The sequence below is a fragment of the Acanthochromis polyacanthus genome, chromosome 8 (genome assembly GCF_021347895.1).
Source record: "Acanthochromis polyacanthus isolate Apoly-LR-REF ecotype Palm Island chromosome 8, KAUST_Apoly_ChrSc, whole genome shotgun sequence".
Lineage (NCBI taxonomy): Eukaryota > Metazoa > Chordata > Actinopteri > Pomacentridae > Acanthochromis > Acanthochromis polyacanthus.
The window spans coordinates 36,629,864-36,657,594 of NC_067120.1; the positions used below are offsets into that span (position 1 = coordinate 36,629,864).

The window sequence follows — 27,731 nt, forward strand, 5'->3', positions numbered from 1 at the left end:
GACTTGTTTTGCTCATCTTTTTTTACATAATGGCAGATAAAGATCCAGGGGGACCCAGCCATAAAAGACAACTTCACGAGTCCTACGCAAGTTTCTGGAGGGGGGCGTTTCTTCGTAAATGTTAAGAGGGGGGAGGTTAGAGGGGGGTGAGGGAGAGGTATGTGCGCATGCTTCGTTCAAAGTCGTAGGAAATTAAATCTCCTCTAATGCCTTTAAAGGTCAGTTTGTGTCACTACTGGTTTTCCATTTTCCTCTGACGCCATTATGTGTCCAGTTTTGTATCTTTGCGTAGCTGTCTTGTGTCTGTTTCTGGTCTCTAATGTAATTCTGCCATTTCTTTTTATTTTTTATTTGTTTTAATTTATTTATTTATTTATTTCATTAAAAAAATACAACACTGCATATGTTAAATGAATGAAAAGGAGCAGAAAGAAGCTATAGCTTATAATTTCTGCCCCTTATCAATAATAATTTTAACACATTTCAGTAGTATTTGGCTGTCACACACAGCCTTTTAACCAACATTTAACATGATCTAAAGATAAAAAAAAAACAATTTCCGGTTATTCACAAGTATCATATCTCTTCAATAGCAACTCTTTCACATTTTTCTTAAAAATACAAATCGACTGAGACATTTTAATTTCAGAATTCAGATTGTTCCACAGATTGACGCCCTGGATTGAGATGCATCTTTCTTTTGTTTTTGTGCCTGTTTCAGGTCTCAAAAAGACTTCAGTTCCTCTTAGTTTGTACCGACTTTCTCTCTTTTTAAATCTGTTTTGCAAATTCTCTGGCAATGTTTTTTTGTGAGCTTTATACATTGTTTTGAGAAGATTAAATTCAACCAATTCATTAAATTTTAAAGATTTAAATTTGACAAATATAGGATTTGTGTGGTCTCTGTATCCGCTTCCGTTAACGACTCGAATGGCACGTTTCTGTAAAAGGAAGAGCGGTTCAATATAAGTCTTACAGGCATTTCCCCACGCTTCAATACAATGTGTCAAATATGGAACAATAAGTGAATTAAATAACAGAAACAAAGCGCGACTATTTAGTGATTCTTTGACCTTATGCAACACTGCTATGGTTTGTGAAACCTTTGTTTTAACCAGCTCTATATGGGCTTTCCATGTTAAATGTTCATCAATCATAACACCTAAGAATTGTATTACATTTGTCCTTTTAATCTCAAAATCTTGTATAGTTAGTGTAGCATCAGTGTCTTTGCGCCTACAACTAAAGATCATATATTTAGTTTTGCTAAAATTTAAAGACAATCTGTTTGCATTGAACCATTTCATCATTTCAAGGTCATTTTGTGCCACGTTTGGTCATTTTGTGTCTCACATGGTTGTCTCTCACACTTTTGGTTGTTTTTGGATTTTTTTAAGGTCATTTTAAATCTTTCTGCAGTAGTCTTGGGTCTATTGGCCGTTATTGCTTTTTCTAACATAATTTTGCCTCTTTCAGGTCATTTTGTGTCACCTTTAGTGGTTTTGCATCTTTGTCTGCCATCTTGGGTGCTGTCTGTTTGCTTTGGTCTGTGGTCATTTCTTGTCCTTTTCAGAGCTTGTTTCGTTTCTCTTCTGTGCCTCCTTGTGGTCATTTTGTGTCTGCCAGTAAAGTTTGGCTGTCATATTAAAGTCCCTGTCCAGGTTCTCCTGATCCGTTTCTGGTGCCGTTGGGCCCTCAATCTGTCCATGAGTCACTGTCTATTTAGAAACTGATGAACAGAAATGACACCATGAACTCAGCTTTCAATCACAGTTCCTTCAGCAGTTTTAATGAAAATAAACTCTGTTTGTACAAAACAAATAAATATCGGTGAGGCCCACATTGTCAGACAGAACCTCGGGCCCCTCGGCTGTGGTTTAACAACGTCCATTCTGATGCTGCGTTCAGGATCAGTGGGAACTTTAAGCATCTCGGCTCCCACCCTTCCTGAACTCCCTCTGGGGTCCAGCAGTTCGTCTCCAGCCTTTTTTTTTTTTTATTTTAACCCTCTCTGGGGTAAATCTCTCCCATCCAGGCGGCACTGAGGGGTTTCACAAAGTCCAGCTGCTCCTATGGCTTAAATCCTCTGGAGGTCGCAGCTGAAACGTCACGAAGCAGTTTGGTTGAAAAAAAAGCTAAACAGAGTACAAGACGACTGATTGTCAGTTTCTAAAACGTCAGAAATAAACCGGATCCCTGCAGAACAAACCCGACAAGACGAGAGGTTTGGAAACATTCTGGGAAAGTCATACAGAATAGGTTTAGTTTTTGGATCATTTAGCGCCTCGAGGTTTCTGACAAATCATTTTATGTGATAATTTAAGCAGAAAAACTTCACTGTAATGACTGTTTAAAGCAAAAATGACTTATTTCTGCGTCCTCAGATGTGAAAACTAGTTGGTTTGGTTTTTTTGCTTTTGATCCGTTTATTTTTTCCTCACAAAGACATTGAAGACACCACTCGTGGAAACCGAAATTTACTTATTTAAAAAAAACAATTCATTAAAACCTCAAAAACTGAAAGTATTTTGCTAAAATGTGCAGTAACAGTAAAGTGAATATTTTTGAATTTTTAGACAGTCATTTTAAAAACACCTACTTTGGCTAATTGATTGTTATTATTATAGTTTCATTTTCTATTTCCAGCTTCTCAGTTTTTAAGATTCAATGCTCTTATTTGTCATGAGTAAAATAAACATTGTTGCAATTTTTTTTAGAGAAATTTGCCACATTGGACTGCAAGGAACTTCAGGTGCTTTATTTTTGTCTGTTTGGCTTTTTTTGGACAAAAATATTGATTGAATGTAATCCATATACTGACAATGTTTTGTAATTGAAGTTGCAGCAATTAGAAATGAATTTTGATCATTTCTGTTTTTAGTTTGACTTATTTGTTGCTTTTCTTTGATGTAGATGAAAATATTTTTAGATTTCTTAAGACAAAATAAGATGTTAAAGATGCCGTTTTTGTTGTTTTCTGTCACTTTATAGCCAAAAAAAGCAATAAATGACAGATATACCTGTAAATGATTGCTTTTGTTTGATAATTAATCATTTATTGAGGCTGTCTTTTTATAAAATGTGATTTTGTAGGTGAATAAAGTGATTTTCTAACAAGTAATCTACTGAAAGCCACAGATATAAACTACAGCTTTAGCAGAAAATAAAACCTGTTTCTGTTATTAAAAGCAAAAAAAAAAAGTTTCCAGCTTCTAAAATGTGAACTTTGACAATTTTTTAAAACATGATGGTAAACTACAAACTTTTAGAAAAGACTTAAGATACATGCTTTTCAAATTATCAGTGCTTTTTTAGAGTTAGTCTTCATTCTTTCACTATTTTCTGGTATTTTATAGACAAAAACCTAATAGCTGGCAGATAAATCAAGTAAAAAGGCTGACTAGTAGAGGCCATTGCTCTGTCAGATAATAAAACAGGAAGTTTATCCAGTTTTCTAACATGTTTAAAATGGTCAAATTGCCATTTTTAAAAGCAAAAAAGTAAATATTTTCAGCTTCCAGCCTGATATCTAACACTTCATGACATGAAACTGAATATTTAGATTTTTTTTAGACAGAATTAAACATGAAAGATGCCGTTCTGCACCGTTTTTGCTGTTTTCTGGCATTTTGTATGAAAAAATAATTTGCAGATAAACAGTGAAAATGACAACTGAGGTTTAAGGAGATGAAGAATTTTTGTTAAGTTAAACTAGAGTTAAAGTTTGCTGTTGAACAAAGTAGAAATTTAACCTAAAACTGTTGGTTTTTATGATTTTAAACTGATTCTTTGTTCTGACATTTCTGATTATTACCGGAATATTTCATAAATCTGATCAAACCTGTCGGGTTTGTGCAGTTCACCGACCTCGTGGTGCGTTCGCTGCCCCCTACTGGACACAGAGACTTTGTGAAACCCCCCCGACTCAGACCTTTAGTGAAACAGACAGGATGTTACAGCTTTTATATACAAACTGATAAATACGTGGGGAGAACAACAAAGCAACGTTTCTTTTTTTTCTCTACATTCAAGTCACACAAGCAGCATCTTCAGTTGCCACAGAAAAAAACATGGCAAAAAAACAAAAAACAAAAAAAAAGAAACTCTCCTCCGTCCCCCGAATTCAAAGACCAGACGGAATCGAGGACTAGAAAAACATAGTGTTCCCTAAAGAGTTAACGTCGCTGCTAGCAAAAATATCAGATATTCTCCAAAACATTCACATCGGGTCATTTACATATGAACACCTAAACGTCCACACAACCAAACGCAGAGTTCAGGCCTCAAAACATTTCTGATTAGAGAGGAAATGCTACGCGCCGGTGTCCAACCAATCACAGCCCAGCGTCTTCTACAGCCTGTGTGATGTCATCAAGAACACTTCCTGAAACGAGAACGTCAACAAACCCAGAAACGGAGAAATGTTTAAGCAAAACTGAGGAAAAATGAAAATATTTGCGGATTTTATGACACAAAATAGATTTGGTGTCATTTTTTTGATGTTTAATGGACTAAATGATTGTTTTTGGAGCAGAAAAGCCAAAAATTTGTCTCAATTGGATGCCATTTTTGGTCACATTTGACTGCTTACTGAATTTGGAGTTTTTTTATGACTGTTGGTTAAAAAACCCAAACATTTAACCCTTAAGAACCCACGGTGACACCAGTGTAACAAGCACTTTGAGTGCCCTAGTCTTTTCCTATTAAAGCTCCATGTCTGACCTTAACTCATTAAGTCCTTTAAGGAAAAATGGGTCTGGGTACTTATGGGTTAAAGACAGTACTATAGTTCTCCAACATTTTCTCATGTTTTTTTAATGTTTATTGCACTAAATGACCGTTTCTTTTACAGCAGAAACAGCAAAAATTGGTGCCATTTTTCATGTATAATGGACTAAAGGATGGTTTTTGGAGCAGAAATGATAAATTTGTGCCCATCAAGTGCCGTGTTTCGCCATATTTGACCGTAAACTGAATCTTTGTTTATGTAACTGTTGCTCAAAGCAAAGACATTTATGATAATTCTTTCGGTTTGATATTATTTTGTGATTTTCTGATGTTTATTGGATAAAACAATGATTTTTTTGGGGGGGCAAAAACAAAACGATCGCTTGTGCCAATTTTTTTTTTTTTTTAAGGACTAAATTATCGATTTTGAAGCAGAAATGACCAAAATTTGAACCAACTGGATTCTATTTGTGGTCACATTTCATTGAAAACTGAATCTTTTGAGAGGTTTCGGTCAAAAAAACAATATTGGAAGACTATTTTTTTTTATGTTTAATGGACTAAATGATCTTTTTTTTTTAGAGCAGAAATGCAGGAAATCTGTACCACTTGGTTATTTTTTGACCATGTTTGAATGAAACTGAATCTTTGTGTTTTGTATTTTTTAAAATGTTTTATGGTCCGTTTCGTAAATGGGACGTTATCTGCCGTTTTTGACAAACAACTATGAACTGATTTTCTGTCATTTTGACGGTTTTCGTACTAAATCATCATTTTTGGAGTAGAAATAAATTTGTACCAATCGGACGCTATTTTTTTTTTTTTGTTTGTCATATTTGACCATGAACTGAATCTTTTGATTGTAAATGAAATCTTGTACATTTTTGTGACTTTTCATAACAAAAAACATTTAAAGACCTTCAGTTCTCCAACATCTTTTTACTTTTATGGATTAAATCATTTTTTTGGAGCAGAAATGCAGAAAATCTGTGCTAATTAAGTGCTTTTTTGTCATACTAGAGAGTAAACTGAATCTTTTTGTGGATTTTTTTGTGGACATTTATGACGATGATTCTTTCAGTTCCACAGAATTTTGTAATTTTTTTGGGATGTTTTATGGTCTGTGATTCGTAAATGTGACGTTTATGCGCCTTTTTTTGTCAAACAGAACATTTGAAGAGGACATGTTCAATTATTTTGCAGCCTTGGACTCCATTCTATATTTGCTGGTTCAGCTTCTTAAATGTGCAGATTACATAATTTTCTCAGTGAAAATCATGTGTTTCGGTGTTTTTATTTTGCAATTTCCTGATGTTTTATAAACAAAAACCTCAATCTGCTCGTTGAAGCTTCTTGAACCAAATCAGTGCTGGTTTTGCTTCACAACGACTGAATATTTTTACAATTTTTGACTTTTAATCAGATAAAGCAGGTCACTTTCTACATGTTGGCACTTTTGTTTGCTCTTCTCAAAGGGAACTGTTGGTTTTCTGTTCCGTTTAAAATTCCTGAGCAGCTTGAGATGACATGTTGTGAATCTGTGCTCCAACTAAAATGAAATATTAAATTGTCATAACACAGTGAGGTGAATATTTTATGGTCAAACTAAAGAAGACATGAATCACGCAGAAGATTTTTACAAATTGTCTAAAATCTAAGTTCAGCAAAACATTTAGGCATAACTTGAACTAAAGATTTCAAATAACCTGCAAAATAATTGATAATTATTAAAAAAAATTAGAATTGCAGATTTAAAAATGTGAAAAAAAAAATGTTGGGAAGCTTTAGAGTCTGTAGCTTTTTAGCCTCGATTGTCGTCAGAGCTTCTGCTGGAGAGGCTAACGTTCACGAAAAATAAATCAAATGGAAGGAAAAAAAAATCTAATGTCAGGGATCGTTTCTTCATCAGCCCCTCTGAATCAGGGAGCATCTTAACCCAAAAGAGAGGAAAAAGAATTAGAAAAATGTCACTAATGACAGCAAATCTACTAAACTGAATGCTAAGCTAGGCTAGTTAGCATTTAGCTGCTGAACTTGACCTGGTGCCACTTTTTTTTTTTTTTTTTTTTTTTTTAAATCAGAGTATAATGTGATTTTGTGTCCTTTATTTAAAAGTATTAACGTCATGATAAACAGGAAAAAGTGTGATTTTGGCTGCTTGATTTTTTGCGTCATTTTTCCGTTTAGCCCAAAAATTACAGTTAAAATCTTCGTCTACGGCGAGATAAAACCCCTAATGCTGCTTTTTGTCGCTCTGCTGGTCCAGGACACGTTAAAGCAGGTGAAGGGGCTTCCTTCTCTATAACCGACCAAAAACGAACCAAAACTCGTCACATCCTGAGGTCTGAACTCTGCGTTGAACATTTTTAGCGCTGCTGCTGAAACAGAACAATCCGTTTTTGGTCTGAGAACGAGCTTCAGGCTGTCGATGAAGACGGACGAGCTTCACCCCAAAGTGAAACCAGAACACCCTCAGAGCGTCGTCGCCTCATGTCGGTGGAATTATCCTTTTTTTTTGTGTGTTTTTTTTTTAAACGAATTTAAACGGTGAAAAGTTAAAGAAGCCGTTTGTTCCGTCCTCATCCACAGCCTGAAGGTCAGAGCTTCTCATTCAACCTCCCAAAACCACAGAAACACAAACCAGCGCTTCTTCTCCAAACACAGACGCTGCCGTCTGGTTGCTATGTTCATTATGGGATGTGTGGAACCGCACAAGAGAAGATTACTCATCTAGAACACGTTTAGCTTCATCTGCTCAAACACTTCAACCGTTCGTCATCGAGTGTTTTCGCTTCTTTGTGGAGTAAAATGCTTTTGTACCGTTTCCACATTGTGTTATGTCGTTGTGTTGTTGTGTGCGCGTGCTGCTGCTGTGTGTATTCATGTCGTCCACGTTTCCAGAACAGCGTTTGTTCCTCGTATGTCCAGGATGCATGTCTGCAGGTTGTTCTCTAACGCGCCATCTGAAGACAAAAACAGGAAATATGAGTTCAACCATCAGAAAAAGAAGCTGAGAGGAAACACTGCAGGTACAGACAGACAAATACACTGCAGAAAATATGTCAAAAACCAGGATAATAATGCAAAGTTATCAGTCACCTGGACATTCATGCAAATAAAGAGTCAAACTTAAATATTAATGGAGAAAATTGTAGAGAATCTGCATATTCATGTAGAAAAAGTGTCAAAAGCTTGGATATTAACAGAGTAAACTGTCATAAACCTAAACAAAATTGTCAAAAACCAACATACTCTCACAAAAAAAGTGTCAAAATTCTGGTTAATATTGCAAAAGAAAAGTCCAACACCAGGATACCAACGCAAAAATGAATTAAAACCTGGATATTAATGCACAAAACTGTCAAAAAACACGATATTCTTGCACAACAGGGTAAATAACCTGAATTTTAACACAAAGAAAAGCCAATACCTAAATAATAATTTGTCAAAAGCTTTGATATGAACAGATGAAAGTGTCAAAACCCTGAATATTAACACAGTAAAGTCTCCAAAACCTGGATAGCAATGCACAGAAATGTCAATAATCTGAATATTAATGCAAAAAAAAAAAACTTGCCAATAACAAAGTGATAAAGTAAAAATTAATGCAGTAAAGTGTGGAAAAAGTGTCAATAACCCGAATTTTACCAGATTAAAGTGTCAAAAAACTATATTTTAGCGCATTGTGTCAATAAAATACATTTGAATCCATTTTAGTGGAAATAACCTGAATATTACCAGATTAAAATGTAAACAAAAAACATTTTAGTGTACAAAACTGTCAATAAACTACATTATACTGCACTGAAGTGTAAATACATTTTAGTGTATTAAAGTGTCAATAAACCACATTATGTTGTATTAAAGTGTAAATAAATACATTTTAGTCTATTAAAGTGTAAATAAACTACATTTTACTGTAATAAAGTTTCAATAACCTGAATATTAACAGAGTAAAATGTCAAAAGACTACATTTTAGCACATTAAAGTGTCACTAAAATACATTGTATTTCAGTAAAGTGCCAAAAAATTACTTTTTAGTGCATTCAAGTGTCAGTAAACTACATTTCAATGTATTTTTAAGAGTCAATACCCTGAAAATGAACAGAATAAAGTGTCAAAAATTGATTTTTAGTGCATTAAAGTGTAAAAAGAATACATTTTAGTGCATTAAAGTGTCAATAACCCGAATAGACAGAATAAAACGTCTAAAAACTACATTTTAGTGCATTAAAGTGTCAGTAACCAGAGCAATGTTTTCCTACATTTATGATTATATTTCACCTGCCTTCACTGCTGCTGTCCCGTCGTCTCCTCCTCCTCTTCCATCTTCTCCTCTTCCTCCATCTTCTCCTCCAGCTGCTCCTCCTCCTCCTCCATCCTCTCCTCCCCTCTGGCTGCAGGAGGGCAGCTGGGCCTCCCACGCTGCCTCTCTCTGCGCCTCGCCTTGCGGGCGATTCCCTTCCTCCTCTGGGCGACAGAGGCCGGGCTGGGCGACGGGGACGAGGTGGGGCCGGAGGAGGAGGACGGAGACGAGGGTTTGGACCTGGGGGAGGGAAGGAAAGGGAGGGAGGAGGTGCAGGGAGGCCGGTCCTCCGGGTCTGGAGGCGGGACGGAGAACGAACAGACGGTGGAGGAGTCCGGAGCCACGGAGCAGCCGGCGGCTTCACCGTCAGCAGCATCTCTGGGAGGAGAGTCTGAGAAACACCGGATTATAAGTTATTTATCTCCTACATGATGGAGTTAGATCAGTCAGGTCTCCTCCTACCAGGTCCACTGCTGGTCTGAGACTCATCCGTCATCGGCGGCTCTGCCTCCTCCTGGATCGTCGGGACTGAAGCCAGCAGACCTAAAACACACAAATAGTTTTAAAAGTTTAAAGAAAACCCTTAAGAAGCTATGAGACAAAACCATCAAAATAGGACAAATCTCATCACTAGCGGGGCACAAAAATGGAAAAAAACAATGATATTAATGTACAGAAGTGTAAAAAACAATATAAATACAAAGGTCATATCAAAAATCATGATATCAACATGTGGAAGTGTTGATGACAAAAAAGCTGGATTTTAACGCACAAAAATGTTAAACTTGGATTTGAATGCACAAGAAAGTCAAAAGCCTGGATTTCAACACAAGTTTGATAAAAAAAACTGAAATAAAAGCAGAATCAAAAAAGATGTTAACACATGAAAGTGTCTGACCTGAACATTAGTGCAGAAATTTGTTTTTAAACGTGCAGTTTATTAAAATCATTTCATTCTGTGCTTCTGAAAAAAATGTACACAACGGGAAAAAAATTGGCTTTTTCCAGTGATACAGAAGTAAAAGACCTCAATATTAATAAGTTGGACATTAAAGAAGTGAATAATCTGGATTTGTAAAAAACACAAACGTAGCATCAAAAACTAAGATATTAACACATTAAAGTTTCTGCAACCTCAACATTAATGCAGTAAAATTTCAAAAATGTGTAATATTTGGTCAAAATCTCAACTACGTGCTTTAATTCAGAAATTTGCATACAAAGAAAATTGGCTTTTTCCAGTTATAAAGAAAAAGACTTCCATATAAACTCACAATGGCGTTGATAGTTTGGATATTAGTGCACAAAAACATTAACGAATTGGATTTTAGCACAAAAAATGTCAAGCTGGATTTTATTGCACAAAAAATTTAAAGAACACTCATAGCAACACAAACCTGTCAATATCCTGGACATTAAGGCTCCAAAGTGTTAATAAACTCACTATTAATGTATAAAAACAGTCAAAAGCTAACACTAATGGATAAAGAAGAGCTGCTCTGTGTGTTTATGGATGATAAAACAGTTTGTTCACTCACTCAGTCCTCTGTAGTGGGACAGCTGCTGGTAGACCTGCTTCATCCTCTCGATGTTCAGCCGGCTGCCCTCTGCGTGGTTGATCATGGGTTTGGGGTAGTCCACTCCCACCACGCAGTTAGCCGCCTTCTGCAGCGACTCGGGGGCGTTCCAGGGCTCGTAGATGTAGCGGTTTGGGTAGTCCTTCAGGATGGGGATGTAACGTCTGCAGGAGAACAACAGCAGACTGAAATAGTGCAGCTAAACGTAGAAACAGAAAGTTAAGCTGCAGCCAGGAAGAGTAAACACAGATACACCCAGTTTACCAGACAACTGTTGCATTCTGCATCTCAGTTCTGCTCTTTTATCTAAAACAGGTGTTTACACACGTGGACAAAATTGTTGGTACCCCTCAGTTAAAGAAGGAAAAACCCACAATTCTCACTGAAATCACTTGAAACTCACAAAAGTAACAATAAATAAAAATTTATTGAAAATTAAATAATCAAAAACAGCCATTACTTTTGAATTGTTGATTAACAATTATTTAAAAAACAAACTAATGAAACAGGCCTGGACAAAAATGATGGTACCTCTATAAAAGATTGAAAACTATTTGACCAGAGTGACATGATTAACTCAGGTGTGTCATTTAATTGACATCACAGGTGTTTCCAAACTCATAATCAGTCAGTCTGCCTATTTAAAGGGAGACAAGTAGTCACCCTGCTGTTTGGTGAAAAGGTGTGTACCACACTGAACATGGACAACAGAAAGCGAAGGAGAGAATTGTCCCAGGACATCCGAAAAAAAATGATAGACAAACATCTTAAAGGTAAAGGCTATAAGACCATCTCTAAACAGCTTGAAGTTCCTGTGACAACAGTGGCTCATATTATTCAGAAGTTCAAGACCCACGGGACAGTAGCCAACCTCCCTGGACGTGGCCGCAAGAGGAAAATTGATGACAAATTGAAGAGACGGATCGTTGGAATTGTATCCAAAGAGCCCAGAGCAACCTCCAAAGAAATTAAAGGTGAACTCCAAGGCCAAGGTACATCAGTGTCAGATCGCACCATTCGTCGTTGTTTGAGCCAAAGTGGACTTCATGGGAGACGACCAAGGAGGACACCACTGCTGAAAAAAACTCATAAAAAAGCCAGACTGGAATTTGCAAAAATGCATGTTGACAAGCCACAAAGCTTCTGGGAGAATGTCCTTTGGACAGATGAGACCAAACTGGAGCTTTTTGGTAAGGCACATCAACTCTATGTTCATAGACTCAAAAACCAAGCATACGAAGAAAAGAACACTGTCCCTACGGTGAAACATGGAGGAGGCTCAGTAATGTTTTGGGGCTGCTTTGCTGCATCTGGCACAGGGTGTCTTGAAAGTGTGCAAGGTACGATGAAATCTGAAGACTATCAAGGCATTCTGGAGAGAAATGTGCTGCCTAGTGTCAGAAAGCTTGGTCTCAGTCGCAGGTCATGGGTCTTCCAACAGGACAACGATCCAAAACACACAGCCAAAAACACCCAAGAATGGCTGAGAGAAAAGCGTTGGACTATTCTAAAGTGGCCTTCTATGAGCCCAGATCTGAATCCCATTGAACATATGTGGAAGGAGCTGAAACATGCCATTTGGAGAAGACACCCATCAAACCTGAGACAACTGGAGCTGTTTGCTCATGAGGAGTGGGCCAAAATACCTGTTGACAGCTGCAGAACGCTCATTGACAAATACAGAAATCGTTTAATTGCAGTGATTGCCTCAAAAGGTTGTGCAACAAAATATTAAGTTATGGGTACCATCATTTTTGTCCAGCCCTATTTCATTAGTTTGTTTTTTTTAAATAATTATGTTAATCAACAATTCAAAAGTGATGGCTGATTTTGATTATTTAATTTTCAATAAATTTTTATTTATTGTTACTTTTGTGAGTTTCAAGTGATTTCAGTGAGAATTGTGGGTTTTTCCTTCTTTAACTGAGGGGTACCAACAATTTTGTCCACGTGTGTATATGTCCCACATTTTCTCATATTGACCTTTATTTACCTCACCTGGAGAAAGAAACACCTTTATATTTCTCATCAGGGTTCTTACCAGGATCTTTTTACAGCGTAACAGCAGGTCCTCCCACATGCGCAATACCCTTCATTAAATCTCACGAGCGGCCGGCCCAGATGTCAGCTAATGAGCGTCACGCAGATGCTCGTCACTATTCACCATACATGGCATCACGGAACAACCGAGGCATGCTAATTGTAACCCCGAGACTGGAAGCGACTCTTAATTTTAGACAGGAACGGGTCAATCAACAGGAAAGTACGACTAAGGTAGGGAGACATAAATTAACCCAGATAGGCACCCAGTCAATAAAAACAAACGCACATGGCGTCATCTGCCAAAATAACAGAGTAGCGGCCCTAATCACAGCGTAATCTTTTAAACCGACAGTGTAACGGCCCGTTATGCTGAAATGCGCTGGCAAGAACCCTGCTCATTATTCTCCATTAAAACAACCCGTTTGCAATCAATTGAAAACGAGTCCAAGGATCGTTAAACCGGCTGTTTGTGTGGCGCGTTTGAAGCAGAAAGTCTGTTAAATAAAGTTGAAAACCACCTTGATACCCGTTAACTTTGACTGAGGTTTTAGTTAGTCGACACACAAAGAAAGTTTAACCATGTTAAAATGTCTTCATAGTTCAGCCTCTGATCTGATAAACGACGTAAACACCAGAAAAGCCGCACCGGGTAAAATAGAAGCATCCAGTCAAATTTAAAATATCCATAGAATTTATTGATTGTAGGACGAAGATGACAAAGGCGACGACGAACACGACGACGAGAACACGAAGGCAAAGACGGCGAAGATGATCAAGACGGCGAAGATGATCAAGACGGCGAAGATGATCAAGACGGCGAAGATGATCAAGAAGACAAAGAAAAAAAATGATGAAGACAGAGACGAATAAGACGAAGACAAATAAGCAAAGGGCGATGAAGAAGCCAAAGATGAATAAGATGATGAAGCCAAAGACGAAGAAGACGAAGCCAAAGACGAAGTAAAAGATGGCGAAGAAGACAACCATTTTTGAGTTATGTTTGGAACAGACAAACGTATTGTTGTTGGTGTGGTTAGACCGACCTGATGTAGTCTCCTGACGGGTCTGTTCTCCGTCCAAAGCCGACGGGACAGTAGCAGTGGAAGAACTGCTGGAAGAAGGCACTGCAGGACAACCACATCCAGCTGCCAGCGTTCACGCTCCAGTCGGCGTCCAGCAGCAGTTCCTCGAACACCTGCAGGAAAATGGACAACTTCAAGAACTTGATCCTAAGGTACAGTCTGTTCCTCTTGATAGAACCCGGATCACCTTCATGCCGCTCTCCCAGCTGATCCACAGGTCTCCTCTGGTCAGGAAACAGGCTACAGCGTGTCGGGCCAAGTGGTGGATCCAACCCTCCTGCCTCAGCTGGGTCATGATGGCGTCGATCCAGGGGAACCCGGTCCGACCCTCGGCCCATTTAGCCAGCGCCTCTGGGTTCTGGTCCCACGGGATCTGGACACAAACATCAATTAAATACGCACATTTTTACAGTACTACACTCATTTATAATAAGCTTTTTACATTTTGGTGCATTAAAGTGTCGATAACCTGAATATTAACAGAATAAAGTATCAATAAACTACATTTTAGCACATTAAAGTGTGAACAAAACTACATTTCAGTGTCAAAAAATATATTTTAATGTATTAAGGTGTTAAATACATTTTAGTGCACTGAAGTGTCAAAATTACATTTTAGTGCATTGATGTGCCAATAACCAGAAAATCAACAGAATAAAGTGTCAAACTACATTTTAGAGCAATAAATGTCCAAAAACAAGCTATTATGCTCAATTCTGCTTATTTATTACATTATTGTTTGGAAGAATGTCCATTTTACCCATTGAACAACTGGCTCAAGAGGAATTTTTTTTTTACATTTTCTGCACTGCTGCATCCAAATTTTTCCACTACAAACACACATTTACAACTCCCTGTAAGACACTGGAGACACTTAAAATTCAGATGCTCCGACGGCAAAAGTTCTGTCCTGAAATTAGGTCAACAGGCGACTTTCATGAAATTATCTCAAAAATGTTCCATGCATCAATCCAAAGTTTCAGATAACATTTTAGTAGACGCTGCTCGTTCGTTGTGCACCGAGAAGCTTCCAGTCTAAATCAGTTACTGCAGCAGCTCATGGTAGTTTTGTAATTCTCATCCTGCTTCTGTGTTTCATCTGCTGTATCATCTACATTTCCCCAGTAAGGTTCCTCTCATCCATTTATCAGATTTTAGAGGTTCCGTGTTAAAGCTCACCTGGACACAGATGGGATTTCCTTCCATACGGTCGAAGTTTGGGTTGTTTGTGGCGGCCGTGTAGAAGAATTCCCTCCATAAGAGCTGTCCGAACAGAGACAGAGGAGGACTACAGCGCTTCCGGAGCTGAACCGACATGAACAGAGAAAAACAAGACGCAAGGTGACGATCAGGATGATAAATTCAGTTATATTGTAAGAACACAAGACCGCTTCTGTCTTTTACAGACCTAATTATACGAGTCGAAAAGACGACATTTTGTTGGTACGATTATAATTTTCACACTCCAACTTTCATAAACTGCTACAATTTTCTAAATAAAAAACGAACTTTGTGAAACCGACACTAGATTTTTCTCTCATGTTAACCCTCCTGTTGTGTTCATTTACGGGCACCAAAAAATATTGTTTACTTATCTGGAAAAAAATAAAAAATCCAAAAATTTAGCAACAAAAACCTCCAAATTTCTGAAAATTTGCAAAACCTTCAAGAAGAAAATTTTCAATACTTCCTTAAAAGTGTCCCTTAAAAGTTTTATTTTAAAAAAATCCCAATTAGGCAAGAAAATTCCTGTAAATAATTTTAAAAAATGAGTAAAACTCTTCCAAAAAAAAAATCCTAAAAATATCTAAAGAGATTCCATATACGAGTAAAACTTCTGATATTTTCTTTAAGCACATTCACAAAAAAAAACAACCAAAATCCAGTGAATTCGCTGGAGTTTGGTAGATTTTTTGTTAATGTTAACATTTTTTTCCCCACCAAAAAATATTCAAAGATGTTGAAAATGTGGACATCAGAAGCTTCACTGTGAAAATAGATTCCCCCCCCCCAGGACATTTTCGTGCAGCATTACATCCTAAAAAACAGGACAAACCATCAGCAGCATTATCTGATGTCTGAAAGTGTCCACGGTGTCGTACCTTCATGTAGAGCTCTCTGAGGTTGTAGTACAAAACCCGACAGGACAGACAGCCGAAGCGCAGGTAAGGACTGAGGCCCGTAGGACTGGCGTACAGGGAGCAGGTGTTCACCCGGGGGTTCTCCAGGTTGGCCACCCACACCTGAGGAAAGACACGACATCATTATCATCATCAGTTATTAGTAGATAGGGGTGTAACGAAATGTCAACTCACAAAACACAGCTCACGATACGAAATAAAGAAAATCCCCAACAGTAGGAAATTATGCAAAAATCTAATTTTCTTTATTTTCTTCCTTATGCAGACATGCAAAAAACATCACCGCTCTCTCGTTTACATAGGAAGCCACACAACCGATTTATTTGACGAAGGAGCGTCAGCCAATTCCTCAGCCTCGTCTTCCTCCGTTTTGAAGTGAGGATTTTGCTACGGTAGGTGAGGAGGGTCAAAAATCAGTCTCAGTGGTGCATGGCGCCCCTTTGCGTTTTTATTTCGTGTGTCTTTGAATTTTATTTTGTCATTTTTTAATTCGCGACACAAAATTTCGTTACACCCCTATTAGTAGTATTATTGAGCTGTGTGTCAGTCTGCAGATCTTAAATATAGACACTGACCATAAACACAAGGTATCACGCTCAACTGCACCTAATACATTATTTCAAAACTTTTTTCAATACGTCGACCAATTTGATCATTTTTATTTCATTATTTTGTTTATTCTGACTTGATGCACACAATACTTGCATTAAGATGAAGACACCTTAAACAATAACTACAGGGGAAAACATTTTTTTAAAAGATTGTATTCAATCATACAAAAGTAATACTGTGCACAAAGAAAAAAAAAAGTGCATTTCACCAGATTATTTCCCATTTCAGTGACAGAAGTATGGCACAAATATTGACCCAACTGTGAGAAGTTAATATAGTTCTAGGAATCTGAGGCACAAAAGTTCTAATAGTTCTTCACAAAGGGAAGCAAACATTTCCTCCTCAGTATTCTGTAGGATAGTATTTTTGGTAGATTATCCAGCCAAAAAGGTGAAAAACATGAAGCCCATGTTGGACTGTTAACATTTAAGAACCAAAATAAGCTGTTCTGGGTTCAAATAGTTGAATACCAGCTTGTTTTTATTTACCTTTTTGTCCAGATGTTTGTTGAGTCTGTCCAAGGCCTCCGACTCTCCTCCTCGCCACACAGCTGGAGATAAATCCTCTGTCCTGAACCCTGCAAACAACAACAAAACCTGTAAGTCATCTGAACTCTGAGACCTCTTTAGCTGCTCTTCCAACCAGATATGAAAGCGTAGGAAAACCAGCAGACGTACCGAGCTCCTCCAGTGACGGTATGCTGTACAGCAGGTTGTGGTTCTCGCCTATCTGAGCGTGACATTTGTCCATCTGTTGCCGGGTGATGGGAGGCAGCGGTCTCCGTGGCAACTCCAGTCGACTCACAATGGTCTGGAAACGCTTAAAGGTCAGAGGAGGACTGCTGTTGTTCATCTCGATGATCCTGAGAGCAGAGAAGAAAAGGAGAGCGATGAACCGCAAAACCGAAAACTGTCAGCTTTCACATTAAGCCCCGGTGTGATGGTGCAGTTTTATTTAATATTAGATAAGAGTTTAAAACAAACTACTAAAAAAAAAAAAAAACTGCACTTTTGGTTCTCAGAGGTGCAGATTTTTTAATAACTTAAGCCTTAAAGTCTTGCATCTTTAACAAATATGAAAGGATAAAACATACAAGAAAACCTTAAAAACTACACAAAAAGACAAAATAAGATCATAAATACACCAAAGAAGCTGAGAAAGACAAACAGCCACAAATATTTGCAAAGGAGACACAAAAACAAAACAGACGTCTAACAAACCTCCAACACATCCTAACTACCAAAATGGTGCAGAATAACCGCAAAAAGACAACGAAATGCCATAAAAATACACAAAACAACCAAAAAGACCCAAAATGACCACAAGAGACCCAAACTACCAACAAAGACGGATTCAGAAAGAATTTAAAATCATGGGAAATTCTAATTCAACTCAAAAGGAACAACAGCTTGTTTTTACATTTCCTACCGGCTTTTGGTCATACGCTTAAAATGAGCACATCTGAGACACTAAAATCTTCACGTATTTATCAAAAATAAAAAACGAAAAGTCACTAAGAACTAAGCTGAAAGTCACGTCTTTAAAAAGTTTTTGTTCGAGCAAAAAAAAAAAAACCCTGAAATATTTTGATTTGTTTGCACAAATATGCAAAAAACAAAGTAGCAAAACTTAAAATCTGCAAGTATTTGACATATTTTTACTGTGAAAGGAGAGCAAAGAACCACAGAACTAAAAACTGTCAGTTTCATTTAATATTCTATATACAAGAGAATTTATTTAAAACTAACAAGACACTAAAAAAAAAAAAACAACCTGCACTTTTGGTTCTTTGAGGATCAGACTTTAATAACTTAAGCTTTAAAGTCTTCCATCTTCAACAAATACCAGAACAGAATCAAAAATACAAGAAAACCTTAAAAAAAAGATTCTCAAATATTTTAAAATCATGGGAAGCTTCAATTTAACTTAGAAAGGAACAGAAACATGTTTTTACATTTAATACCAGTTTAATGTCATATATTCATAAAATCAGCACATCTGAGAGACTCGAGTCTTCACATATGTCATTTTTAGCCAAAAAAAAAGTAAAAACAGTCACTAAAAACTGAGCAGAAGGTGGCATCTTTAAATATTTTGCTTTTGTTTACGCAAAAGTTTAAGTATTTAGCTAATAGTGATATATAAAACAAGGAAAAAAGCAATGAAAACCAGCAAAAATCTGACTTTTTTTCCCCACTATTACTGTTAAATGACTGGGGACATATCTAAATAGTTGCCTGCTTCTTTACAGCTTAATTAACCGACTAATTCTTGGAGCTGTGATCATATTTTAGGAGATTATCATCCCCTCTGTTCAGTAGACAGACGTCAGTGCTGGACTTTTTGACCTGCTGTTGCTATAACAACGTTCAGGTGAGCTGCAGTGATGGACGGGATCCTTCCAGGTCGTGTTGTCTGCTGCATTTATAGTTTACATCTTATACAACTCGTCTATATCTGACATTCAGCTCTGCGATGCGGTTGGTGGATCTGAGGCGGCCCCCTATTGGCCGACCCGCCGCCGTGAATGAGCGCTCTAAGCTGGGCACGTGTCCACAGCAACCGATTTAAACCCTGCAGCCGAGCGCCGACACAAAGCTAAGCTGCCTCAGACCGAATCCTCACATTATGTAACGCAGTGCCGTAACACTGAACGCACAGCAAAGACAGACAGAGGCTCAGAGAGGAGAAAGTCCTCCACTCTTACTCACTCAGCCACCTGATGCCAGCACATGGACGGAGGTGTGACCTGCAGCGACGGCAGCCAGCCACCGGGGGGCTCTGCTGCATGTGCTGCTGCTGGGTTCTAAAACATGACACCTCAACATACCTGCCTTCAACAGGTGGACCAAATTTAGCCTTACACCCACTCAAGATCAGTTTTTCATCGTCTCGCTGTCAAAGAATGCCACAGAACAGAACCTACATCATCTACTGATATTTAAATAACATTTCAATTGTTATATAACAGAGTCAGCAATTAATATAAGCTACACACATGTATGATCACTGAACAGGCCTACAGGGCACAAACTAGAGGGCATGAGGGGTCAACAGGCCTCTAGTTTTATTGTAAGACCACAAACACAGAAAAAAAAAACGATAGGAAAACACCACAATACCACAAACAGAACTTAGAGACTCCAAACAACAACAAAATGACCAAAATTAACCTCAAATAGGCCCAAAATGATTCCAAAAAGACATGAAACAACCACACAAATAGACCTTGATCAACTAGAAATAGACCCAAATTAACTGAAGAAATGAAACAACCACAAAGAGACCCAAAACAATCGACTCAAAACAACAAGAAAATCACAACAATAAACCCAGAATAACTGAAATTGGTGCAGAATAACTGCAAAAGACTATTAACTGTCCCAAGAAACACAACACAACTACCAATGGACACAAAATCAAAACAGAAAGACAAAAAGACCAAAATGACCACAAGGAGACACTACCAACTACAAATAGACCCGAAACTACAAAGACATGAAACAACCACAGAAACCCAAACTACAGACCCAAAACAACCAAAAAAAGGCATGAATCATCCACAGAAAGAGACCCAAACCAACTACAAAGAGACCGACAACTACAGACAGGAAATAGCCAGTGACCCAAACTACAAATAGACCCAGACAAGCTACAAATAGAAAAACAGACCCAAAAAGACCTTTCAAGATTGCAAAAAAAAAAACTGCCACAAAAGAGACTTAAATAACCATCAAAGAACAAAAACCACAAAGACTAAAAACTACACAAAGTAATAACAAAAGTGCCATGAAAATACAACAAAATGACCACAAAAACATCAACAACCACCAACAGACTTCAGCTGTGTGGTACAAACCTGTCCAGGTTGTAGAGGGTGTGCGAGTTTCTGATGACGGTTTCAACTCCGAACTCTTGGGCCATCTTGATGATGGCTCCGTCTCTTTCCTTCCCATAAGGCTCGGGGTCGTACTCAAACGTCAGCCGGGTCACGTTCCACTCCTGCAGCGGGAAAAACAAATGAAATGAAGGGACGGCAGCAAAAACATCAAACGATCCCGATGACCTGGTACCATCAGTGTTTAGGTTCAACATCTGGTTTGTTTTGAGTCACAACTTCGTATGAGGCAATAAAACCTGAGTTTCTACAATACTTTTTAGTTCTGGAGTGCTAGTCTGAGCAGAACATTCGGATACCAAAATTAATATCCGGATAGTGCCGTAGCGAACGAATATTTAGATATTCGGGTCCAGCCCTAGTAATTAGCCAAAAGTAAGATTAAATATTAGCTAGAAGTACCAAATTAGCTAAAATTTCCAAACAATCAGCTAAAAGTAGTAGATTAAATATTAGCTAGAAGTAAGAAATTAGCTAAAAGTAGCAGATTAAATGTTAGCTAAAAGAACCAAATATTTAGCCAAAAATTACAGACTTAACAGTTAGCTACAAATAATTAAGAGGTAAAAATAATGGATTAAATATCTGGCTAATATTAAAAAACAGTTTAAGATAACAGGTTACGTTTATTCCTAATAGTAACAGTTTAAATGTTTTAAAGCAATAAATAATTAGGGAAAAGCAATCAAAAAGAGCTAAAAATAAAAAAGTTAGCTGAATGATGGACAGATAGTTGGCTAAAAATATAACCGGTTAAAGAGTCCAATAGTTGTAAGCTAAACAAAAAGTTAGCAAAGACTAAGTTTGCCAAATAAAACACACAAAAAAACAGCTGAGTATTGAGTTGATAAAAATCAACTTAGATTGTCAGCTAATAGTAATGTCTTAAATGTCCAAAATAGCTAAATGGTTACCAGACAGACTAAGTAATACTAAAAGAATTTCTAAAAGTAGCGGAGAAACGGTTCTAACAGCTTTAGTGAGAGCAAATGGAACAGATAGTTAAAACAGTTTGCTTTATATAAGGGACACATGGCTGCAACATCCAAGATCTGCCCACAAATACAAACTCTACCAAACTGACGGTTGAATAACACCAGAAAATACCGCAAGAATATTGATTTTATATAACTAGTGGTGTTAAATAACAGTCATGGCACTTATTCTGATAAAAAAAAAATGGAATTACAGATTATACAAGCTCACAATTCACTGGCACATTAAAGAGATGCTTGTTTATTAGTGGGGTAATAACATTTAAATTGTTTAATTATACTTCTGGCAAATGAAAAAGCTGCAGTTGCTTCTGGAGGTCAGGGAGGAACGATATTACATTATCTAACCATCAGTGTCTGCCCAAATTTAATAAACAAGGAGCTGAAAGCAGCCTGAGCACATGACAAACATGAGATCACATCCTGGGTCAGTCTGAAGTCTGACAGCTTCTAAACATCCACATTTTCAGCCCTAACGAGGGAAACTCAGCTCCCAGGCATGACGTCTTACCTGGCAGAGCCTCGGCAGCCGACCGTATGTTCGGTTACAAAGAAAACTGCAGACTGGAGTTTCCCGTGGGACATAATGGAAAAGCGGCCTTATGCAACGGCTGCTGCATAGAGATGATGCTAGTCTGAACCACTCCTCTCCACATGAATGTTAACGTTGTCGAAAATTAAACACCAGACTTTTGGTTTTCGGTGTCCGCAGGTGTTCAGGTCCATGAATTTCAATCAGATAGTCACATTTCAGCCACAAAAACAACAATAAATTGAACAAATGTCCACAAATGTCACTAATTATTCTCCAAACTGATGCAGCCAGTCCCAAGGAAATGATTGTGTCATTTTTGCTGGCATTTCTTCATAAACACAAGTTAAAAACTGCTAGCAAATTAAATTAAAACAATTTTTATTATTTTCTGAGAGGAATGTCTCCATTGAGTGGCCTAGAATTAGTTTTGATTTATTTGGACGTTTTCTTAATTCTATTTGTTTGCAGTTGCTCTTTTTGTTTGGATTTAATTAGAATTATTGGTCTGGATTTTATTTTTGATTTATCTGGAATTGTTCATTTTAATTTATACATTTAGGTCCATTTGATAGAATATATTTTGATAAATTTAATTGGATTTATTGAATACAATTTATTTGCTGCAATTTATTTAAACTTACTTATTCACATTTGGTTTGATTTAATGCAATTTATTTGGATTTATTTGTTATATACATTTGGATTAATTTGATCAGATTTAATTGGAATCATTTGTCTGGATTTTTTCTATTTTTTCTGGATTTATCTGGATTTTTTGGGATGTCCCAGAAGGTGAGACAGCATTGTATTACAGGTGTGGTTTTATAAGGTGAAACAAGATCCACAAGTGAACACACCCAAGAAGAACACAAAAACACCAACTAGATCTTTTTTACTTCAGTAACAGCTAGACAACAGTGAATATTTATTAGAGCAGATTTAGTATTTTTATCTGGCTGCTGTCTTTCTGACCAGGACAGAAACCAGAATCACTTCTTGCTCTAAAAACAAATTTAGAACCACAATTCAAAAAAAAAAAAAAAACACAAACTGGGAAGTGAAGCCAGAAATTACTAGAAGCTGAAGTCATGAGGAAGTTATCATAGAGCGCGCCTGATTGAAAATAAAACAAACAAGTCTGCAGATAATGACCTGCACCTCCAATACCACCTATAACTGGTCTGTAAAGCAAATATTTGCAATGAGACACTAAAACATGCAGGTAAACGGTATGAGTCATCCTGCATGTTTCAATCTGGCCTACATTTACTGCAACAGTTTATAAATGTCTTGTTTTTGTATTTCATGTCAGTGAAAATCCCAAATATTTAATTTACAGTGACACAAGACAAAGAAAAGCAGCAAATGTTCTCGTTTAAGGCGGTAAAATGTGGAAAAACTGAACAGATTTTACAACTGTGCTGGTGTTTTAAACTTCAAACTACAGGTTGGGTATACATACACATCACGAAAACCGTCACAAGAGATATAAAATGAACAAACAGAGCCCTAAACAGATGATAAATAAAAGCCACAGAAGACAAAAAAAATGACCAAAAAGGGTCCCAATATAATCTCTAAAAAGACAAAAACTGTCCACAAAAGACACGAAGGGCATAAAATGACCAGAAAGAGACTCACAACAACCTTAAAAACGATTTAACAGTCATAAAAGACATGCAATGCTCAAAGAGACCTAAAATAATCTTAGAAACGATATAAAACTGCCACAAGAAATGACCAAAAAGACTATCTGAAACTATCTTTAAAAAAAATACACAAAACTGTCAAAAAGACAAAAAACAGCCAATGAAAGACACCTAAATAACCTTCAAAAGGAGAAACCAAACAAATACCTGCAGATAAAAACCTGCACCTTCACTGCCATCTATAACTGGTTTGTGTGACTCAGCTGGACCGAAGTAAAGGAGACGCTAAAACACCGTTTATTTCTACCTGACCCACATTTGCTGCAGTAGTTCCACTAAAAACACGGAGATCAGACCCAGAACTGGGAGTCGGCAGGACTACAGACCTTAAAGAGCCTGGGGAAGACCTCGGTGGGCTGCCCTCGCACTACGAACAGCCTGGAGTTGAGCTTCTTCAGGCTGCTGTCCAGGTCCTCCAGGGCCTCCAGCAGAAACCTGCAGTTAAACAGAAAGAGTGAGAACTATCCTCCGCCTACAGCTGTGTGGACGCATGAGGGGCAATGCAGGTTTCAGAGTAGAGCTGTGGATCGATTTAGGTCGAGTCGGACTTTTAAAACCGACCTGCTGAACGAACAAGCAGCTGAATGTCTGAATCTTCACGTAGATGAGTTGATGCATGTTCGGTTACGGATTTTCTGCTTTTTCTGAGATGCATCATTGCAAATGGAGTGTTTTGAAGCTTTTTTCTAGCATTATTTTTAAAGATAGCTATCAGTGACAGTTACACACAACTGACACTACTTGGAGTACATCTACTATACTTTACATATATATATATATATCTCATCTAGGAAATGCTTTGAATTAGAGAATCTTCTCTAAAGTTCCATGAACAATCAAGATCTCGACGATGCTCTCAGTAGCTGATTATCATTTTGGCGATAAACGTGCAGCTTTGGTCAGTTTCATGGAAATATTTCTGCGACCAGACTATTCCACCTTGGGGTTGTTTCCAGCCACACAAAAACACAATCAGTTTGACAACTTAAATCGGTTCTGTTTGACAGACAAAGCCAGATCTGAGCGTCACTCAACGCAAAAAAATTACCAACCTGGGTGATTTTTCCAGCATTACATCAACTGTGAAACGTCTCCTAATGACTTTTTTCTCTGCTTTACTTAAATCATTTATTTTCTGTACAGACGCACACAAAAGCACAGCAATCACTCCAGAATGATTAATTCTTTCCGAGCTGACTTGAGTCATCTGGAGGAAGTTTAAATTTTTTTTTTTTTTTCATACTGTGGAAAAACTAAGTGTCACTCCATCAGTTTTTTTCCCCCAAATACTGAACTGAGAGCACTTTAAGAGTTGTCATATTTTCATGTAAATCTGGAAATCATCACAAAGTTGAAGAAACATCTTTCAAAACAACAAGTTCTGACATGTAAATGAACATTTCAGACTCTGCTTCTGTTTCAATCGATTAGATCAGCGACAACATTAACTCCTGTGTACAAAAGGTCAGATTTATGGAGTTGGATCTTTTCTATAATAGATTTGACTCTTCAACCAATTTTACATGAATATTTTCTGGTTTCTTTCCACCTCTATAACAGTAAACTCAGTATATCTGGTTGTGGACAAAACAGAACTGTGAAATTTGGAGATTTATGGAACACTGACCAACATTTTCTATTTTCTGGCATTTAGACTCACAACTAATTGGTTTATCAAGATTAAGGGGAAAAAAATCATTATTGCAGCCCAAATTCTCAATTCATAAACTTGAAAAATCTGGAAAAAAGAAGGAAATCTGGTGTTTTAGGTTCTCTTGAAGGTTCTTAATCGTGCATTCTAAAATCAGATCATAAATATTGATGCTGTCATACACATGCAGCTACATCTGTGGAGCTAATTTTAGATGTTCTGGGTGGGCCTGCAAATTATTATTTTAAATATTGATGAATCTGCAGATTATCTTCAGGAAAAAACGTCGCCGCAGTGAACCAGAGCCCAAAGTGAAGCCATCACAACACACAAGCAGAAACCTTCACATTTCTTCAGGAAAAAACACTGAGTCACCACAGCTTTAAAACGCAAACAGTTCCACATCTGTAATCATGTCAATCGACTACACACTGAATTAACGAATGTTTTGTATAATAATTGTTGGGTAGTTTGATCAAAAACATCATTTAATGATGTTTCCAGGCCTTTGCATACATAAACTTTTATCTTTTAAAGCGATAAAAGTTAAATGTTTGTCTGAAATTCAAATAAAAGGAAACAAGTAAATTTATTTTTTCAAGAAGCTGCACAAACTGCAGTGAATAAACCTAGGTGGCCAACCCACCAAACATTAAAAAATAAGATAAAATAACTGGAAAAGCAAAGGACAAAAATCAAACAGCACACCACAGCAAAAATATATAAAGAATAAAGCAAAATACAAAAGAAGAAATTAAGATAATTACAATATATCCAATTAAGGGAAGCCTAATGATAAAATAAAATTTTCAGTGGTTGTAAAAGAGGCCAATTAACAAATTATATTATTGTATTCATAATGGATGAATTTCTCAAAAAATGCAAGGGATGCAATTGCAATTACCCAGAACTAAAGTGAAATAATCAGGCAAAACTATAAAATCATCATCAATAAATGAAAAATATTGACAGAATTACAAGGAAAAGCAGAAAATTTGCACATCTGAGAAGTTGGAATCGTGAAATTTGAAGCATCTTTCAATCACTGATTAATTTCAATCACGGGGTTAAAAATAGGTTCCAGCTCTTTTTGTCTACGGTTTGGTCTAGAACTGCATCTAACTGCACAAACTTCACATACGTTTGGATGCAAAAATCTTCATTTTAAAGGAGGTATAAATTAGTACAAAAGGAGAATAGTTATTTTAAGTGTCTCAAATTTGTACTTATGTAAATCTATTTAATTAATTCCCACCTTTGCTTTTCCATGTTTACAGAAATGTGCAAATCCAGCCCACAAATCGCATTACTCCGTGTGTGTTATATTAATGAAGACTTGCTTATATAAAATGAAAAACTGTTTCATAACCATGACTGTCTGCAGATTCTCACCAGACTGCTGTGAGAAAAACAGCTCTAACAGCATGCAAGTGCTAGCTTAAGGTTTTATTTAGCAAAAAACATGTATGCCGAACAAACCACTGGGCGGTACTGATTGAATTAATAATACCGTCTTCCAAAAACTGAATGAGTTGCTGCTACACAATGAGATCCTAAAATCGTACGTTTCTTCTATGAAGTTCTCCATTGCATATCTGCTGTTCGCACGTTATTAGCAAAATGCACTCACCAAATCCTGCCTACATGTTATATAATTCTGTATTTGCATCATTAAGGAGCATTTGCTTCAAAATAATGAAAAAAATATTGGTGTTGCTGCCATGGTTGTTCACCAAACTACCGTGAGAAAAACTGCGATGTTGACCATGTAGACCAACTCTGCTTAGTGTTAGTTAACTTTATCACCAAGTTAAACAGTTAGATAGTTTAAACTTATGCCGAACTACTAATTATGTAAAAATAGTTTGTTTAGTAGTGTGGTTTTGTGACAGGAGGGAACGTTTTGCTGATACACAGATTTCATTAAAAAAAATGTGTGTTTCTTCAATGGAGTTCGCCACGGACCTTCTCCATTTTATGCTGGCTAACTGACGTGGAGCGGAGGCCCAAGCCTAAACTCCTAGCCAGCGCATTTACAGGGCAATGAATCATACAAATGGCGACCATAATAGCGTCGTTGACTCAATTTATTAACGTTTAAGGGGATTTAAGGAAGTCAATGACGGAGAAAAGCCACAGACCTCCATCGGTTGATTCCCACGTTAGCGGCGCCAGCGAACCACGGGTCCAGGATATAAACACAGCGCACCGTGTCCGCTCCATTCAGGGCCTCCTGCAGCGCCGGATTATCGTGCAACCGCAGACACTTACGAAACCAGTGCACCGAATTCACCACCATGATGGCTCCTTATTCCATCTTCAGAGTATAAGCCAGAGAAAGCGGCTGAAACGGAGCTGAAATGCGCCGGTTTTGAGGGTAAATTAATTGGGAAGAGCTGCGGAGTCTCCGACAAACTTTAGTTAAACCAACACTCAAAGGGGCGTGACCAGGA

General features: G+C 37.4%; 1 protein-coding gene across 2 annotated transcripts; it reads right to left on the reverse strand.

Moving 5' to 3' along the window:
- Window positions 1-1,761: 1,761 nt before the first annotated feature.
- Window positions 1,762-27,731, reverse strand: cry2 (cryptochrome circadian regulator 2). Of its 2 annotated transcripts, none has more exons than XM_022220184.2 (13): window positions 27,420-27,731; window positions 23,954-24,062; window positions 20,350-20,492; window positions 17,168-17,352; window positions 16,979-17,067; window positions 15,840-15,980; window positions 14,917-15,042; window positions 13,925-14,110; window positions 13,699-13,850; window positions 10,574-10,776; window positions 9,498-9,578; window positions 9,018-9,426; window positions 1,762-7,691 (listed from the first exon to the last, which is right to left on the reverse strand). In XM_022220184.2, exons 1-12 carry the CDS (start codon window positions 27,575-27,577, stop codon window positions 9,020-9,022), a joined length of 1,980 nt encoding a protein of 659 aa, XP_022075876.1. In that variant the 5' UTR covers window positions 27,578-27,731; the 3' UTR covers window positions 1,762-7,691; window positions 9,018-9,019. The 2 variants fall into 2 exon arrangements, with proteins under 2 accessions (XP_022075876.1, XP_022075877.1); XM_022220185.2 differs by having other exon boundaries at window positions 9,014-9,426.

Bases quoted from the DNA above. Each gene is read 5' to 3' on its own strand.
- cry2 (XM_022220184.2), bottom strand. From the start codon at position 27,577: ATGGTGGTGAATTCGGTGCACTGGTTTCGTAAGTGTCTGCGGTTGCAC. The intron at 10,777-13,698 runs GTCGGTCTAACC...GTTCTCCTGCAG, and splicing joins CCGTCAGGAGACTACATCAG to ACGTTACATCCCCATCCTGA. The intron at 9,579-10,573 runs GTGAGTGAACAA...TGTGTGTTTTAG, and splicing joins GTCCCACTACAGAGGACTGA to GTCTGCTGGCTTCAGTCCCG.